We start from the raw sequence: 18634 nt of genomic DNA, 5'->3' as shown, positions 1-18634 counted from the left end.
TTAAAATTAAGAAGAGAACATTTGTGTTATGTGTTCTTACCACAATAAAAAAAAAAGTTTAATGCAAAAAAAAGTATCATTAGATCCTTCTGCTGCCCCCAGCCCATCTTCTAAGCATTGCTACCAGGATTCCCTATCTGAGACTCACTTCATTCACACCCTACCTTTCTCTCCTTCCCAAATTTCTCCCCAGGAAGCTTAAAATTTCTCACCCCTTTATAATTCGGAGCCATGTACCACTAAACCCAAACGTTGCTGGACAAATCAAAGTGCCCTCTGGTCAGCAGGACCCACTGTTCTTAGAAAGCCATTTGACATCATTGGATGTTTACTCCAGTTCAGGAAACTCATCAAAGAATTTTTTAAACACATATTGTTCTCATCCCAACAGGAATTTACCTGATATAAAAAGTAGAACTATAGAGTAATGACATGTATTGTCCTGCATGACATAGCACACTCTCATTGTTTCATGATATAATGTGGGTTTGTGTGTAGCATCATAAGGACCTCACTGAGAGTGACTCTCTTACCTTCTTATAAGCCCTGAAAACAGGAGAAAATATATGACCAACAGGGTTCACTGAATAAAGTGTTTACCCAAGGAAATAGATTCCTAAAATTCAAGCACAAGAATCAGGTTTCCAATTTAAAAATGGAACTACTAGTAGGCTTACATCATGTGACATTTAAAACACTGGCACCCATGAATTAATCAACTGTACATGGATTTAAGATACTATTTAACATGTGTTCACACTAAAAATAATAATAATAACGTAAAAGAATGCCTGTAATAACCCAGATGAAAACAGCTATTAATATCTTGGAATAAAAATTAACACAGTTTTAAAAAAATTTTTTTAAGTATAGTTGACTTACAATATTTTATTAGTTTCAGATATGTACAGCAAAGTGGTTTGGTTGGTTGTATATATATATATATTCTTTTTTAGATTATTTTCCATTATAGGTTATTAAAGATATTGAATATATTTCCCTGTGCTATACAGTAAATCCTTGTTTATCTATAAAACTTTTTATTTCAGTTCCCATTGCTTGATTTTGACTATTTCATCCAAGAGATTTTCATACTTATAATCCTGTGCTGGGAATGGGAAAGCAATAAATAAACTCCATGTTGATAGTGAATTTCTTTTCTCTTCAGGAAGAGAAAGTTTCCTTGTTATTTTCTCCACAATTACCCTACATCCTCCCATGGTTTGTATGCATTTATCACACGCTCTTGCTTAAAGAATGAAATACTGAATTTCAAAGAAAAGGAAGCCAAAGATATTTCATGTGAAAATGAAAAGGTAAAAGTATTCTTCAGGCACTAGGAGACAAACTCTGTAGGGTCACAGAAACAACTTTTCCGGTCCACTCAATGCCATGGTATCTGGTCTACTCACAACCCAGCCAGTTCTAAGAAGGTTAAATTAAGACCTTCCCTTAACAGTGTCTCAAGCCAACATTGAAACACATTTTCCCAAGACACAGATTGGGGTTTGGATGAGGTCAGAGCCCAGGAGGAGGCACTTCCTCCACACCCCCTTTCCTCTATCCCCCCTTATCCTGCTACTGCCTGAGGATGGAGCTTGCAAGGGCTTTAAATTACATGGCAGTGTGAGAGAGCCGCTACTATCTCTGGTATCCACCCCAGTCATCTGGACCAATTTAACAAGATGAAGTAAGAGAGAAACCACAGGCTCCTGTTCCAAGAATGCAGGCTTGAGCCACACCATCCCATCCACCGGTTTATAGCAAGCTCCTCCCGAAATGGACTCTGTCCTCTGGAAGGAGCCCCGTGGGAAAAGACCCAGCCAAGCATCTCTCCGCAAGAGGCAAAGCCAGTTTAAGCGTTTCCGTTTTCTACTTGGCTTCTTCAAATACTACTGGCCCCATCCACTTCAAAAATGTAAGAATTTAATTTTCCTCTCCCAGCTTCCCACACAGAAGATATATTTAGGAAGCTAAATATTCTACAGTTGCTGAGCAGACTGTATTTGTATTTATTCCTTGATTCTCAGTGTTATCTTTATTTTGGGGGCAGAATGGGGGTGACTGGCTTAAATTCATGTTGCATTTTAATGTCCCCAAATTAACAAGCATAATTTGCTAAAACTAAATGGAAAAACACAGAGAGGACTAATTGCAATATTTGAAAACTCTGTTATCAAGAACTGTAAATATTTTAAAAATATTTTAAGAATTGACATTTCTATACTATCTACATTATGGTCAAAGTCAGCACTAGTACTAATTATACTACACATCTTATACATTATATAATGTTGGAATGAAGGCTATTTAAGTCATTTCTATCGATGTAGGCAATATTAAAGGGAGCAAGAACTCGAGCGCCCCAAACGCTTCTAACAATGCATATCCTAATGAACTGGGCTTCTCAAAAAAGAAAAAAAAAAAAAATTAAAGGGATCAAATTAAGCTCCAAGATATCTATATATATTTTCTGTGTGGTCCCAGCAGCCAGAAAAACGACTGTAAAATACTTTTCAACGTGTGCCTCAGAGAGAAAATGGCAGACATTTTTTCAGTGTTTTCTCTGGATGTTCAAGACTAGTGCAGTAGAATCTTAGAATGCCAAGACTCCTCCATTTTCTACCATTTTTGTTTCCCAGATAGCGAGTGATACACTGATGCAAGACCTAAAGGAAGTTTCTGGAGTGACTGCTTGGACAACAAGATACTATAGTACACAACCAAAGCTACAAAATTGTTTATTTGTGGAGGTGACATCAGTTTCTGGACTTACCAAACTCTGTCTGAGAAAAAAGCAAGTTCAATGTGTACCACGGAGACACCTGTTACTGTCTTCTCAGATTAGATGGGAGTACTTTAGGAGGGATTGAAGCTATTGCTCGATTTGGTTTGAAAAAATAGTCGTATTGTTTTCCAAGTACCTTAGCTTAAAGAAGAGGGCATCAGCATCTCTGTTCCTAACCCAAGAATCCAAAGAGATGTTTCTCTCATTTCATTTTACACATATAAAGATACTAGTGCTTAAATATTTCATTCAATAAACAATTTCACTAGGGAAGGAAATTGACATTAATTGAGCAATTATTTTGCCAAGCACCACGCTCGATCTGCTCATTATCACATTTAATTCACACAACGATGTGAGATATTATGTCCACTCTGCAGGTCAGAAAAGTGAGGTTTACAGAAAGTAAATAACATGCCCAAATCACAAAACTAGTAGGTGTGGAGCTGAGGTCCAAATTCATGCCAGCCTAATGCCAGTTGCCGATGCCCCAGTCACTGTCACTTCCATTAGATTTATTACAATCTAGTTATCAGCATGTCCTCCACCTGATTACAAATAAAACATATTCTTCTTTCCGAGGCAACAAAGACCACAAAGCTTAGCTTTGGATCATCTATAGGTCAAACCACAATCTCCAAAACATTACAATGTGGTTAAATTTTAAGACAAATTTGGTTCTGACCCAGACCTTGTGACTATTAAAGGATTGTGCCATCCTTCAGAAAAGGGAGGAAGGTCAATCATTACCTCTTCTTCAAATAGAAGGAAACTGAGGCCTAAAGAAAAGTAGTGATTTTTCATTCATTCTTACAAATGGACATAGAACTGAACCTCCTTTCTTTTGACTGTATGGTCTAAACTAGCTCTACCCAAACATTGTCCCTAATGGACATGAAGAATTTAGAAGCCAAATTCCAGGAAAGGAATCCGCACAAAATAGAACAAACCTACCACCTGCCCCTGGGCTGAGGCCTATAAAGAGATGTTCATTTTAACACCTACCTTAGCCCAAGGTCTCTTGCCCAACATTTTGCATTAATAGAGACATCGAGAAAAATGTTTGTCACTGCTATTCTTGCCCAAGGCTTTTTTTGGCTTCCGTGAAAATAGAAGCCCTACGAATTACATGCTTAAACATGTCCACATTCTTGGCAAAGCAACCGAAAAATCTTGGGGGGTCAAAGTGGTGATAGCGTATCTACCAAACAGATACTTTATAGCTGCATTTTATAAACTATGAAAGAACGTGTAACGGATATCAGGAAGCCAGAAGAGATTTTACTAGGTTGTTCTATAACCACATTATGGCAACTTCGCAAGCCAGAAACCAAAAACCCTCCACCTATCAACATAATTTAAGCATGCCCTAGGTTCCAACAAAGCTGTAAAGAAATGAAGGCTACCTAGATTCAGAATCAGAGATCTAGTCTGAATTAGCAAATTTATGTAGACCAAACTTTGACCTCATATTTCTCATCCCTAAAGTGGAGACATAATAGTTAGCTTACACAGTTGTTGCAGGGATCAAATGAGGTCCTTTGTGGGGAAACCCCCCTTGCCTAGCGGTACTCAGTATGCATGGGTAGGATTTAAATCTGAGGGTATTCAGAGAGGAAGGCCAGCAATAATCAGCTGTTATCAATTATTTTTCACTGGGCACATTTCTAAGGCTCTAGCAGAGATAAGTAAGGGTCAGTTCATCCTCAAGCAAATAGTAACAACCACAAGGCACTTCATATGCCTTTGTAACCTAACTTTTATTTTTCTGTAGAGGATTATGATGGTTGGTTAAATCCCAAGAGTCATTATTATGTGATAAAAGCACACTGGATTGACTGTAAAGACAGCCTGCTCCATAGAATGGATTGTTCCTTTCATTCATAAAGCATCTTCATTGCTTTCAATAGAGACTTCCTGCTGCAGAATGTCTTAAATTTATATGCTTATGCTAAGCATGGAAACAAGAGTCTGCTTTTAGATGTAGCTTTCTGTGTTATCTTTCCCCTCTCAATCCCCTCCATCTTATATTTTAGTTACTCACACCCTGGAGTGTAGAATAAAGGTAACTGACAACAGCCCTAGACAGAGGCAACCCTAACCAAATGGCTTGGCCACTGGTAAATGTTTATAACAAACTCAATCATATCGTTCAACCAAAAAAACAAGCCCTTACTGAAATGCTTTTAGTTATAGTGCTGGGAAGGTCCTCTCTGTTCATGAAGAGGCAAAGCAATACCATATTTTAGGGTGGGGAAGTTGGGGGTATCATAACCCCTGAGTCTGAAATCAGCTTCTCAACTGACTAATTCATTAAGGATCAATGAAGATGAAATAGTCTCATTAGATTAAAATAATTAAGTAGACTTAATTTCTAATATATGTCAAATGGAATTAAAGCTATAAAATTCAAAGGGATCTTGCGATGCTTTAACAGAAAAATTATCTGGATAATTGCCAGAGGTGCCATGAATCCTGGGAAGAATGATCCATGAGCCAGGGAAGACCATTAACGTTCCCAAAGGAAAAAAACTGTCAGCACAAGAAAGTAGAATTAATGATCCATAATAGCGGTGGGGGAATATGAATCTAAACATGCTTTCCCTCTTTTATTTGCAAAACGCATTAACTCCTTATTTTCAGCTGACTCCTAAGATAATAAAATAGCTTTGTGGTGACAGTAAAATAAAGGGGAAAAACTGTGACTGGGAAAAAAATATAGTTATTATTTTGCAATCCCAACTACACCATGAGCAGCACACATACAGCCCATCAGTCAGGACAGAACCCAAGCAAGGAAGGTTGTACGGCATGTAAGCACACCAGACGGAAAGCAGAGGAACAGCTGAGTTGTCCTCCATGGTGAGAAGAAGAGAAGTTGGGGGATATGGTTAGACAGCAGGAACCAGAGAGCTGGGCTGAAGACCCTGCATGGGGGATGGGAGAGGAAGGAGATACGATGGCTGATAGCTGCAGAGGAAATTTTAGAGGAGAACAGAGCTGTCTTTTGACAGCTGCAAGGTCATTAGTATAACCTCCTGAACAGTCTTCAGAAATCTCTACATTACTGATATTGCTCTGTTGGCAGGCTTTCTGTCGGAGGGCTGTGACGATGCCCAGGCCTGCGCAGAGATGAGACAAGAGCTCCTCCAAGAGGTCTGGTCACACCTGAGTTGTGTTGGATAGATCTTCAGAGGACCACCCCAGCAGTGAAATACCAGCTCTTCAGACCCAACCTAGTTGCTTCCAGGTTTTAATTCAGTGCACTGGGCACAGAGACAAGAACTGGAGCCAAAAAAAAGATTCTATCTTGGGTTGCATAAGGGCTCATTCTTGTTTCTTCCCACCTCTGTCAAGGGCTGTTCTGGTCCAGGGGCCCCAAACTCAAATGACTTCAGGACGCCAAGCACACCCACACATGGGAAATGCTACCAAGTGTAAGACAAGAAGAAATATCAGTTGGGAACTGGAAGTGGCAGACCCCTCCTAAAGGCTTTCAGAATCAGTATTTAGAGAAAAAAGTGGTGACTAAGCAAACATCTGTGCACAGGATTCAAAACCCCTATTAGACTGGTCTAAATGTGACAGCAAAGTGAAGTACTCAAGTGAACATTTGACCCAAGGCCAGTATCCAGGTATTTTAAGCAGAGCCTCTTCCTAAAGCCATCTTTCTGGAATCACCATATATCACCTAAAGAAAATTAAAGGGTCATAAATTATCTTCTTTCAAATAATTCTGGTGTATTAAAATTAGATATCTTTGATAGGTCATCCATAGACTACACATACAAAATATTTTTCTCATAGGTCAAACCAGACAGTATTCAGAAGGCTTAACTTAAAATAATTACATTCTACTACAAATTGTCAGAGAACTGGGGAAAGGGTGAGCATGGAGTAGAGAAAGGAAGGTTATTCTGAAGTCTTACCACACATGACAAGTGTCCCTTGTAGTTTATCACTAAATCACTAATCCAAAATGGGCCAAAACTACAATAGGCCAGAAACATCCATAGCCAAGGACAGCAGGGACCAGCCCTGTCCCCAGGCTCCAAAACTCCTTAAAAGTAGGAGCTTACACCCTAAGTTCTTTTTTAAAAAATTAATTAATTAAATATTGGCTGCATTGGGTCTTCGTTGCTGCACGAGGGCTTTTCTCTCTAGTTGTGGTGAGCGGGGACTATTCTTCGTTGCAGTGTGCAGGCTTCTCGTGGTGGCTTCTCTTGTTGCGGAGCGTGGGCTCTAGGCGTGCAGGCTTCAGTAGTTGTGGCACATGGGCTCAGTAGTTGTGGCTCGTGGGCTCTAGAGTGCGGGCTCAGTAGTTGTGGCACACAGGCTTGGCTGCTCCGCAGCATGTGGGATCTTCCTAGATCAGGGCTTGAACCCGTATCCCCTGCATTGGCAGGCGGATTCTTAACCACTGTGCCACTAGGGAAGTCCCCTAAGTTCTTGCTATTCTCATGCTATAGCCACATAAACAGAAAGGGGCATTACCTGAGGGCTTCATGACCTTGAAACCCTAGAAATGCAAACCTTGATGATGTGAAATGTTCCCCACTCTGTCTCCAGGTCAATCTTTCTCAATTAGGCCACTTCTCCACTCACTGTATTTTGTGAAACTAAGGAGGAAAGAGTAAAGACTGCAGAAAAATCCTTACCTGTAGCTGCTGGTCTAATTCTGGAAAGACCAGAGGAATGGCGTCTTCAGGAGGTGTATCATCTAAAACATGAAAATAAAGTGATTCTTCACTATTAGAGCCCTTTCTCTCAGGAGAGTTTTCTTGCTGTTACCATCTTTGGACTTGCACCATCAGTATACATCAGTTAGGGACAGAAAGAATGCAGAGGCAATCTGGCTCATTTTTTGGTACAAACAGAAGCACAGAAGGCGTAGTTGGTTTGACCAAAATTTTGCAAACAAGTATCAGAATCCTCAAATGTTCAGTCTAGTTCTCCAATTAAGAAGTACTGCTTATCTTTCAATACTCCTACGTTAGCCAAAACCAAAAATTATGATATTCAGGAAAGTGCTTTATTTAACCAGGTAATAATGAGGTGACAAGAAAAACCTCACTGGGACAGAAGAACGTGTTAGTGAAAAAAAGTGTTAGTTCTGCTCTGAAAGACTCCAAGCGTGGCAAGCTTTGATGGGTTTGCCCTCTGCTCTTACCACAAACCACCACTGACAGGCAGTTGACCAGAGCTTCCTCTGGGTTACAGTGGGTGACAGGCAGTAACCTGATCAGGGCGTTTCTTCCCAACGCACCAGGCAGCAATCCCAACCCGAGGCCCATACACTGTCCTGATGCGGGAGAGCCCGCAACTCTGTCCTCAGCTGCCTTCATCTGGCTGACTGGCAACAGGCAGGTGTCGCTGGATCAAAAGAGGTGGTTCACAGAAGCATCAGAGGAAACCTGAGAGAAGTTTATCCAAACCTCTTCAAGAACATACTTCTGCTATCCTTGCCATAGCCATAAGGCTGACCTCCTTAGACTAAAAAGATGATGAGAATTGTACCATTCAATTATTTGGCAAGGAGGAAAGTTTTTCTACTGCAGAATTTCTAATGGAATTCATGCCAATTGAATTCATATGGTAAGAAAAGGTAAGAACCTAGCTTAAGAAATAAGGTGAGTGGAGACAACTCTATTCCCCTTCTACCTCTTCATATCCAGAAGTAACCACTATCCTGATTTTAGAGGTTATCATGTATATGTATGTATTTATATTTTTATTATGTATGTATACACCCACAAACTATATAGGTAATATAGTATTACTATGCATGGATGATTTTAAACTATAAATTGAATCACATTGTAGATATCCTTCTAAAATTTGTTCTTTTTTTTTTGATTAACATTATGTGTTTGAGATTGAAATAAATAAACTTAGTTTTAGTTTGTTCATTTAACTGATATACAGTACTCACTCATTCATTTATTATTTGAATGTATTTGTCCATTTTCCTATTGGTGAATACTGAGTTCCAATTTTTTGTAATAATAAATAATGCTGCAATGAAAAAAAAAGAAAAGGAAGAAAAGCTGTGCATACAGTCAGAATAAAGTGCTTCTCAAGAATAATATGATCTTGAAGTAGAGCATTTTGACCCTCACTAGGAAGTTTAAAGAGTTATGGGATCTAGAGCAGTGAGTAGCTATTGGTGTTTATTCCATTATTTTCTACAGATAAGGATAGAAGTGTAGCAGTTCAGGTTGGAGTTTAACTAAGTAATTTTAGCACTAATAAAGACTGTCCTTAGAAGTTTAAAAAAAAAAAAAAAGAACATACTGCTGACCTAGCTCTGGTACTAGAGGACAGCCCTCTTGTCAGCAGAACCTCTGTATCTGGCTCTGTGGGTCCACTGGCCATAGATTTCCAATCCTCTCCTTGTTGACAACCACAGGTACCACAGGTATGACTATGAGACTATGATGAAATACAGGCTACATGAATAATTTCAATACCAAATCTATTTTAAATTATAAGAAAGAAAGATCATGCTTTTTATGTTCTCACTACCATAAACAAATTTATTTATAAAAACTGTTGAAGTTCTCTTTGAACGAGAAGAAGTAATACGGGCCATACACAATGCAGAAGCAAGCATCCTCTCCCTACTCACTGACAGTACTATCCATAATAAAACACAACACACGAGGAGCTCCTGGCTTCTAAGAGACTACGTTTCTTCGAAGGCACAAAAGATAATCACCAGAAATATCATTCAAACAAGGACAGTATTCACCTCTTCCAAACACCTTAAGGGCCTCTGCTATAATTTAGTCAAGAGTAGTGTAATAATACTCCCACTTGAGTGGCTTCAGACAATGGCAATGGGGCACCAACTGTGAATCCATTTGTTCCTGTACCTGCCAGACAATGGATGCCCCCAGGTTCACCGACGCTATGTACCTGCAGAGAGCAAGTAGAGACAGGGAAATCTTCCCAAGACTCTAGCTGCAGGTTGGAGTGCCATCTCACAAGGAAACAAGGAGAGTCAATCCCTTGGCCCTTGGAATGCTTTCTTCTACTCGGAGGTGACAACTTCTGCCAAATACTGTGGCTTTTTCAATCCACCCCATCATTTGCAAAGAATTGCACCAAAAAAACAGAAAAAATTTTTTAAAAAGACAGAAATAATCATTTGTTTCTACTGACCCTTTGGAGATAGCCTTTATTATAAAACCTATAGTTTGTATATCAAATGGACTTTGGTCTAAGGTGCATTTCAATTTACTTCAATAAAATATCAATAACCCAAACATCATGATTATTTCCACTCATTAAGTTCAAGGATGGAACAACTTGGTACGGGTAAATGGGAACATATTATACTTTGGCACCCCAACCTTAATAGTCACAGATGAGTAGCCACTTTTTAGAAGGAGAAACCACTTCTACAAAGTACAGAGCAGATAGTACATTCTAGAATTCTAAAAGACAGCCAGGAATAGAATTCAAGTCTTCCTGGAACTTAATCCACCTTGTTCCCCATGAAGTCACGCTCCTTCCTGCTTAATTATAAAAAATTTAAAATAAAAAGGAAAAGAGTTCTTCATTTGCATTACTATAGTAAACAGCAAATATCTGGTATGACCCAGAATTAATAAAGCCCATTATAAAAATCTGTCATTATTGATAGTCACACCATGTAAAGGCATATATATGGGACCAAGCTGATAATTTTGCAGATAAGTAAAGGCTTAAGATTAGATTCCTCAAGTTGGAAAAAATAAAAGTCTAATTGATTGGCATAGAAATAAACATATAATAAATATTTTAGAAAGGCAAAATAAAAGCAAGAGTTTTGTTAAAGTTGATTTAATCCAAGCAGGAAATGGCATTGGAAACAAGAAAACCAAAGACAGATGTAAGGAGATGACTGAGTTTGAAAGCCAGTCCGGTATTTCACTGCTTGATGCCATCTGGTTTAGCTGGCATCCCTGCCAGCCAGAAATTTCAGGGCTTGCAAAGCTGCTTACAAAGCTGCTCCAAGTTGATGTGTGGTGTGTTTACTTTTAAACAGTGGCTGCCTTCTTTGACTGATTTTAAAAATAGGCAAATATTCTAAAAGCAGAATGATGAATCACAGGATTGGCCAAAAAGAAAGAAGGAAAATGACTTAGGCAGACTAGTAGCACAGCTGTTCCACAAACATTTGGCCAAATCGTTGTAAAACATTTTGACAGTGATATCAGATCGGAGTTCCTAAGAGCAGTTAAAGTTTGTTTTGACAATTCCAGAAGCACAAAGTAAATTGTACAGTAGCTATGCAAGACACCCCCTTGGAAAATTTGGCTTTTTTTAAAAAAGGAGAGTAGTTGCTAGATATGTTTTTCATGTGATAAAAAATCAGAATGCAAGTACTTTTTTGTTAAAATTTATTTATCAATCAAATATTTATTAAATGCCTATTACATTCAAGGCAGGGACTGAGGTTCTATGCCAAACTGGCAAATCACTTTACCACATTTTTTAATGCATTAAGAAAATAATTCATAGGCTTCCTTTCCAAAATGACACTGTGGGCTTGATGGACCAAGAAAAATGTATCCTCAGGAATTTGTTAAAGGACGAAAGATAAAGGAAAGAATGAAGGAGGAATTTTTTTTTTTTAATAAGCAGATGTTCACTGCTTGTTTTGCAAACACAATGTGACTAAGTCAATGGTACTTAATATAGAACTTTCTGATTGGTATCCCAACCATTATGACATACCATAGTACATTTTATGATGGGCTTGTCTCAGTGTCTATTTAGCAGCTGTTGGGTTGCTTTGGTGGTTATTCTGCTTCAGGTTTCCTTAAATTGTCTGCTTTGTGCTTCTCCATGAATCAGATAAAGGAGGCCCATTGGGTCTGTAATCCAAATCCTCACTGTTATTTAGTAATTATGCAGCCAGAGCTCTCAGATAATGCTACAGCTGGAAGGAACTGCTGGTCATCTGGTCCCAGTCTCTCAGAGCAGAGCTGAGGACAAGGGCCCCACCAAAGGAAGAGTCTCGTAAGACTAAGGGGTGTCTCCCCGCCCAGGGCTCTTCTCATGCTGACCTGTGCTTCTTCACCTTCTGCTTCATGGGTTCCCATGCACTTGTATTTCATAAGCCAGTAAAATTTTCCCCAAAACACTGGGAATCATGCCCTTAGACTGTCCAAATTTTTATTCAGCTAGTGAAGATTCCAAAACAACGACCATGTATCTTTAACATCTCTTTATGACAGAGAACATTTTAACACCAAAATTATAAGACAAATATAATCTGAGAATGCAAGTGTATCCATCATAATGGATAAATTTAGCTTTATAGACAAACACACACACACACAACCTCACTGTGCCGTCCTTATTTCTTTTGTTTTACATCAGAGAGGAAAACTTCATCAGAACCAGACCAGGTCTGTGAACCAGTATTTGAGAAGAACTGCTCTAGACAACATCTTGACTGGACTTTGGAGTCAACTCTCTCCCCATCCCACTGTGCCCTCCATCCTAAATATTGTACAACTGGGTCTATGCTGGGAAACGCTAAATCCTTGGTAGAATGAGTGTCGGTTTCCACACAGAGAAGAAGACCTCGGGAGAGGGAGAAGTCACGCTCAGAGAACATCCCCAAACCTCACTCCACTCCCCAACCAGGAACTTTGAGAGGCAGCTGGCCCAGAATCCATTCAACCCGTCTACACTTCCGGCAGTCGAAGGCCCTTCGTGGGAACGCACCTGCGCAGTCGCAGGAGCTCTTCGCCGAGGCGGGCCCACGCTTGGTTTAATGATCGGGTACACTGTCTTGAAATTCTTAATAGAAGAGCCCCAGAATGTTTGCACTGTGCCTCTACACATTATGGTCCTGCCTCCAGGACAAACCCTGAGTGCTGGTCTCCTGGAGACTGTCCTTCAGGGCACCAGGGGCAAACTGACACTTAAGAGGCAAGTGGGTTGGGGCAGTGGCTGCACTGCAGAGGCTCATAAAAAACCTTGCCTGGTAACTGTTTGCCTGTGAAGGCTCCTAACCACTAAGGACACAGCAGGTTGGTGCCATTTGGTAGGACGGATAATCCTGCTTTTGAATCTCTGGGTTGACCACTTTTTTTTTTTTTTTTTTTGCGGTACTCGGGCCTCTCACTGTTGCGGCCTCTCCCGTTGCGGAGCACAGGCTCCGGACGTGCAGGCTCAGCGGTCACGGCTCACGGGCCCAGCCGCTCCGCGGCATGTGGGATCTTCCCGGACCGGGCCACGAACCCGTGTCCCCTGCATCAGCAGGCTGACTCCCAACCACTGCGCCACCAGGGAAGCCCTGGGTTGACCACTTTTTAATTGGTGAATGTGGACAATCAACATAATCTCTTTGAGACTCAGTTTTCTCCTCTGCTAAATGGACGTCATATTCCCTGTCTCAGAAACTTATTAGTAAAGGAATGCATATGTCAACCATTTCACCTAAAGCCTGGCACCTAGGAAATAATCAGTAGTAATAATGAATGCTTAATATAATCGAGTTTAAATTCCTTTTCACCATAAACTCAATCAAGTGGTAATGGGGAGGCAAGGCACATGTGTGTGTGTGTGTGTGTGTGTGTGTCCGCATGCGCATATGTATGTGTTTAATGATGGGGGTTAAGGGTATCTTCATCATCCGAATAATCCAAAGAGAACAGGTAGGGTCAAGATCACTGACTCTAATTACTGAGTTCTCCCCAGGCCAAGTTAAGGGAGATTTCCCTGGTGTGGCCATAACCTCAGCTCTCTTCATTTAAGTCTGAATTTTAAAAGTGTTTCTCTTTTACTTCCTTATCAAAGCACTTTCTATATAAAATATTGTAAAAAAAAATTTTTTTTACTTACACATGAAAGGTCTTTGAGTACTTTCCCTTTAAATCTAAATCAAGATTCACATTTTATTTTTAGAAATAAAATAAGTGACATAAGTTTGCAAATCACATTACCAATACATCAAAAAAACTATTTTAAACTTTCTGGATACCTTGGTTCTTGTTAGAGCATCATATCATTTTGAAACACATCAAAAGCTTTTTTAACCTTTGCTTTCTGCTTGTTAAACATTAGAGACGTGAATCTAATACACATTGAATTTTCAGGGCCCATAAACTTAAAACTATAGATATGGATATGGATAAAGGTAGAGCTTTCGTATGATACCTAGCAGATTGTCAATTGTTTATAATTAATAAAAATCACCATGTTACCTTAACCAGTACCTAAAACGATCAGGCAAACAAGATCATACATCAAATAGACTGAATGATATTTCTCTGCATGGAGAGACCTAATTCAGTTTAAAGACAGATTATTTGTTTCTTTGAAACACTCATCTAGTCACTATTATTGTAGCTATAATTTTGTGAACTTATTGATTTATCCTTTTGTAAGAATATTTTGACTTATTCAGCTTAAAAACATACTCCCTCACCCAGAAACATCTGCTTCAAGATGAACTCGTTGGAAGTATATTTATTTGTCAGACACCACTAAATAAAATTTACCTCTCCCTTTCTTCTTTCCTACTCTATGAAAACATATCAGAACTAACTTTCCTCCATCATTTCCCAGGATCATTGGGGAAGCCATTTGCTGAAAGGAACAATCATTCTTTTCTCTTATTACTTGGATCCTGCCTCCAAATGGGCAATAAAGTAAAAACAGCCCCAAGAGCCTGGCTTTGAATCTCGTCCCATTATTTATTAACTGCTTGATTAGAGGCAAGTTATTTAACCTCCCTTAGCCAATGTTTCCACATCTGTAAAATGGGTATAATAACATCTTCCTGCAGAGTTATCACCTATACTAAATTGATGAGATAGTACAAGTAAAAGCACCTAGGGACTCCATAAGCATTCATTTCCTTTTTGACCTTTCTTTACAGCCTTAAGCAACAGATTCCAACCAATAAATCCAGTTGTATCTCAAAGAATCTTCACCCGATATCAGAATAACAAACTCAAAGGGGTTATAGATACTGTATTATTGATTTTATAGTATTTGATAATTAAGTTCTACTGTGGTTCTCAACTCTGTAAAGGATGTAAATATAGAAGACCCCCCCACTCCCACCCCACTCTTGAGTGGTTTTCAACTTATTGTTATCAGTACATGCTGAGGCAGCCCTAAAGGTAGGGTCAGAGTTGGGACAGAATGCCACCTGGGAGAGTTCAAAGAGGCTCACCCAGCCCATGTCCCCAAATGCCATCCTTACCAAGTTGGCTGGTAGAATTCCAGTGGGAACTTTATCCCTAGACCTCCTACTGATTCACAAAAATACACCCTGAGAGAGATAAAAAGGTAAACCTCGACACTTATTGCTTAGCGTGAATGAGGTTTTCCAGAGTCTTTCCCAAAAGCAAGGATTGAGACTGCGAAGAGAAGAGAGTACAGAAACTTTTGGGCCCTGAAGAGGGAGACAGAAATAACACCAAAAGGTACCAGAGGGAGGAAAACGTTGAAGGAAGGGGACAATGACAAGAGACATTTCACCTGCATCACAATTTTGCTGAGAGCCAGTTTTGCACATGTATGCAAAAAGACATTCACACGATACCCAGTTAAACTAGATTCAAGGATAGCTATTTCAGCTACTCCACATAGTTCCCACTGCCACACAAAACACCAGATGTGTGAGGACAAAATAGTATTACTTAAGCAGAGTGGGTCTTTAGTTTTTTTTAAACTAAAGGTCTTATGATTAATTCATGCCCAGATATGAAAATTTCTAATAGCTTGAACAAAAAAATTTTTAAACAAATTGTTGAAAGCTACCAGCTAAGGCTGATACCACTATCCTTGATTCTAAATAACAACCAAAATTTTTTTTTAAAAAATCCAAGGTCTAGGTTTACACAAGAATGTGCCAGGGCTTCCCTGGTGGCGCAGTGGTTGGGAGTCCGCCTGCCGATGCAGGGGACGCGGGTTCGTGCCCCGGTCCGGGAAGATCCCACGTGCCGCAGAGCGGCTGGGCCCGTGAACCATGGCCGCTGAGCCTGTGCTTCACAACAGGAGAGGCCACAACAGTGAGAGGCCCGCGTACCACAAAAAAAAAAAAAAAAAAAAAAGAATGTGTCAGATTTTGGCTCTGCTGAAGATAAAGAAAATTCTCAAGTAATTAACATCAAATCCTCACGTCTGTCTAACTCTAAATTCTCTCCAATTGGAGAAGGACCAGTGAGTCTCTAATAACCCAAGAAGTGGGATTCCTATTTCTCTTCTGCACATTTTCTATTGAGAAAAGTAACTTCATGAAGGTCCCAATTTAGAAAGTCAACTCTTTGGAATTCCCAGTTTGGAGGTAATACCAGTCATATCATAGTTTATTAAAGACAAGCATTACTGGGAATTTCCTGGCGGTCCAGTAGTTAGGGACTCCATGCTTTCACTGCCGAGAACCCGGGTTTGATCCCTCGTTGGGGAACTAAGATCCCAAGATATCGCAAGCCTCTCGGTGCAGCCAAAAAAATAAATTAATTAAATAAAATATATTCTTTAAAAAAAAAAAAGACAGGCGTTGTTGCCTCTGGGAGTTATGGCTAGCTAAGTGTTACTTAAGGACGGGTTCTAATGGTAGGCTAGAAATGGTGATTGTATTTTAGAAGGCTTTTTTTCCCCCTAACGACTTGCTTCCTTTATCTAAGCCCCTAGAGGTCCCCAGTCTTTTTGAAAACTTGTGGCTCATTCTGCTATCAATGATCAATGATCAATTCCCCATCTCCCAGGTCAGTCTGTCACCAAGTCCTTTCAACCCTTCCTTCCAAATGTACTCTGAATGCAATCATCCCCTTCCATTCTCTAATCCAGGCTTTCATCACTTTGTCTGTGTACCATGATAAAAAGCCCCTTGCATTCTCTCATCTCCCCACATTCTAGACTATCTCAGTTGAACACTCATCATTTTCATCATATTACTCCCTTGCTCAAGGACTCTTGAAACTCTATTGCTTCTGATCAAATCCAAACTCTTTCACTGAACTTTTAAGATTGACTTGGTAACTCTAGTCTACTGCTATCTAAAATAGACATTCTACCTAAGACTCCAGCACAATGCCCAGCTCAGAGAGGGGCCCAGTAAATGGCAGGAACTCTTCCACAGTTCAGACCTCTGTTCCAGCTGAAGAGAGTTTTAGTATTTCCTGAACAAATTGTGCTCTTCCTGACTTAGGTTTTGCTCACGCTTTCTGTTTGAAGGGAAAAGGAAGAAGAATTGTTAGAAGATGTGTAGCTTCCTTTTCTTATATGTGGTATCCAGAAATGGCACCTTTCCTACACTACCCGCCTTCAAGCCCAGGATGACTATTACATCTTCCAAGAAGCTGTTCCCATCTGCTCTGGGGGACAGATTTTTCCCCACAGGAGAGATCATATTGTACTTCTCTTTGCACATATCACCAGCCTTTGGCAGAATGCTAGAAATATAGAAACTAAGTAAAGCTCAGCTAACTGCTAAGAGCAGAAGCAGAGGTACCCACAATCGAGCAACTGGATAATTACTCCCTAAATAATTACATCTCAGTTATACTATAAACTCTACCTTGACAAGAAGTAGAAGTGTGAGATGTAGGTGAAACACAAAGCTGCTTCATGCTTTATACTTTCCTTTATTTTCCAGAATCAATCATCATAAACACAGGGCCTAACTGAGTCCTTAATTTATGTCAAGTGCTATGCTACATGTTTTATCTATATAGTGTCATTTAATTCTCACAAGAACTCTGTGAGTTATTACTATACACATCTTATGAGAAACTGAAGTTCAGCAAAGTTGAGTGACTTACCCAAGATCATACAAACAGTGATGGAAATGGATCTAGAAACCACAGCTCACTGATTTCAAAGCCGTATTCCCTTAACCTCTACACTAAATTGTCTCAGATAAATATGCAAAAAAATTTTTAAAAAAAGAAAAGAAATGGTCCTAACATGACCAGAGGAATAAGCATTGTATTAGGCTCGTAAGAAATGAACAAGTCAATGTTCACAGGCAAAGACATCTCCTTTTATCATGGACTCAATAATAAGGAATTACTCCCTAAAAGTTTACCTTAGTTTTCCCATTTATTGTAAAAGTCTAGGATTTTTCCTTTGCTTTCCCCCAAATATGTGGTCTATGGACCACATGCACTGGAATTCAAAAGGCATGCATAATGTGTATGATGGCAAGTGTTGCTTGGTGTGACACTCCACACACTCCTTATTCGAGAATTCAGAGGGAGTGTCCCCAGATATCTGCAAGGCATCTTTCTGTGCACTTGTAAGCTCAGGTGCATGGGAAAATACAGATTGCTGGGCTTCAGTCCAAGCCTACTGCAGGAGGAGCGGGGCCATGGAACATATGTTTTTGATGAGTGCTCTCGGGTGATTATTTTAAGAAAGATGGAGAAACACAGAACCCCAGCTCCTGTCTTGGATTCTCTTGTTAGGTGCCCTTTCGAGAGATATGGGGACACATTGATCATTTTACAAAATTTAATTTTAGAAGGTTCTTCATAAGGCTTCGTGAGCATCTTTCTGTAGAACTGGAAGTCAGAAATTAACTTGAAATAAATGACAACCCTTATTTGAAGTTACTGTATCAAAAACTGTGAATTTCAGAAGTGGGCATTCTTGGGACATTTGAAAGAGACTGGAACAAACCAATCGAAAATGACTGATGAAAAACATGCAGGAATTCCCAGTCAGGGGCCAAGAGGGTTCAAAGGATGGTGGCAAATTAATTACAAGTTGTACATCTTGTACTTCAAGGAAGAGTCTTTCATGTAGCCCAAAGAGAAGATCCACCTCTCCATGGTCCTTTTCTGTACATAAATTAAATTTTGTTAAAATGAATATGAGGGACCAATA

At 39.7% G+C, this 18634-nt stretch overlaps 1 protein-coding gene across 1 annotated transcript in view; it reads right to left on the bottom strand.

Annotated features, from left to right (window-relative positions):
- The window catches only part of MAP3K7CL (MAP3K7 C-terminal like), a 36883-nt gene that overhangs the window by 15729 nt on the left and 2520 nt on the right, over positions 1-18634 (bottom strand). The window contains exon 2 of the mRNA XM_065876771.1: positions 7447-7508. Coding sequence (XP_065732843.1) covers positions 7447-7508 — 62 coding nt within the window. The remainder of the gene's footprint in view (positions 1-7446; positions 7509-18634) is intronic.

Source organism: Phocoena phocoena, chromosome 4, assembly GCF_963924675.1.
Source record: "Phocoena phocoena chromosome 4, mPhoPho1.1, whole genome shotgun sequence".
In the NCBI taxonomy this organism is placed as follows: domain Eukaryota; kingdom Metazoa; phylum Chordata; class Mammalia; order Artiodactyla; family Phocoenidae; genus Phocoena; species Phocoena phocoena.
The sequence above is the reverse complement of the archived record's forward strand: the minus strand, read 5'-3'. Positions and strand labels throughout refer to the sequence as shown.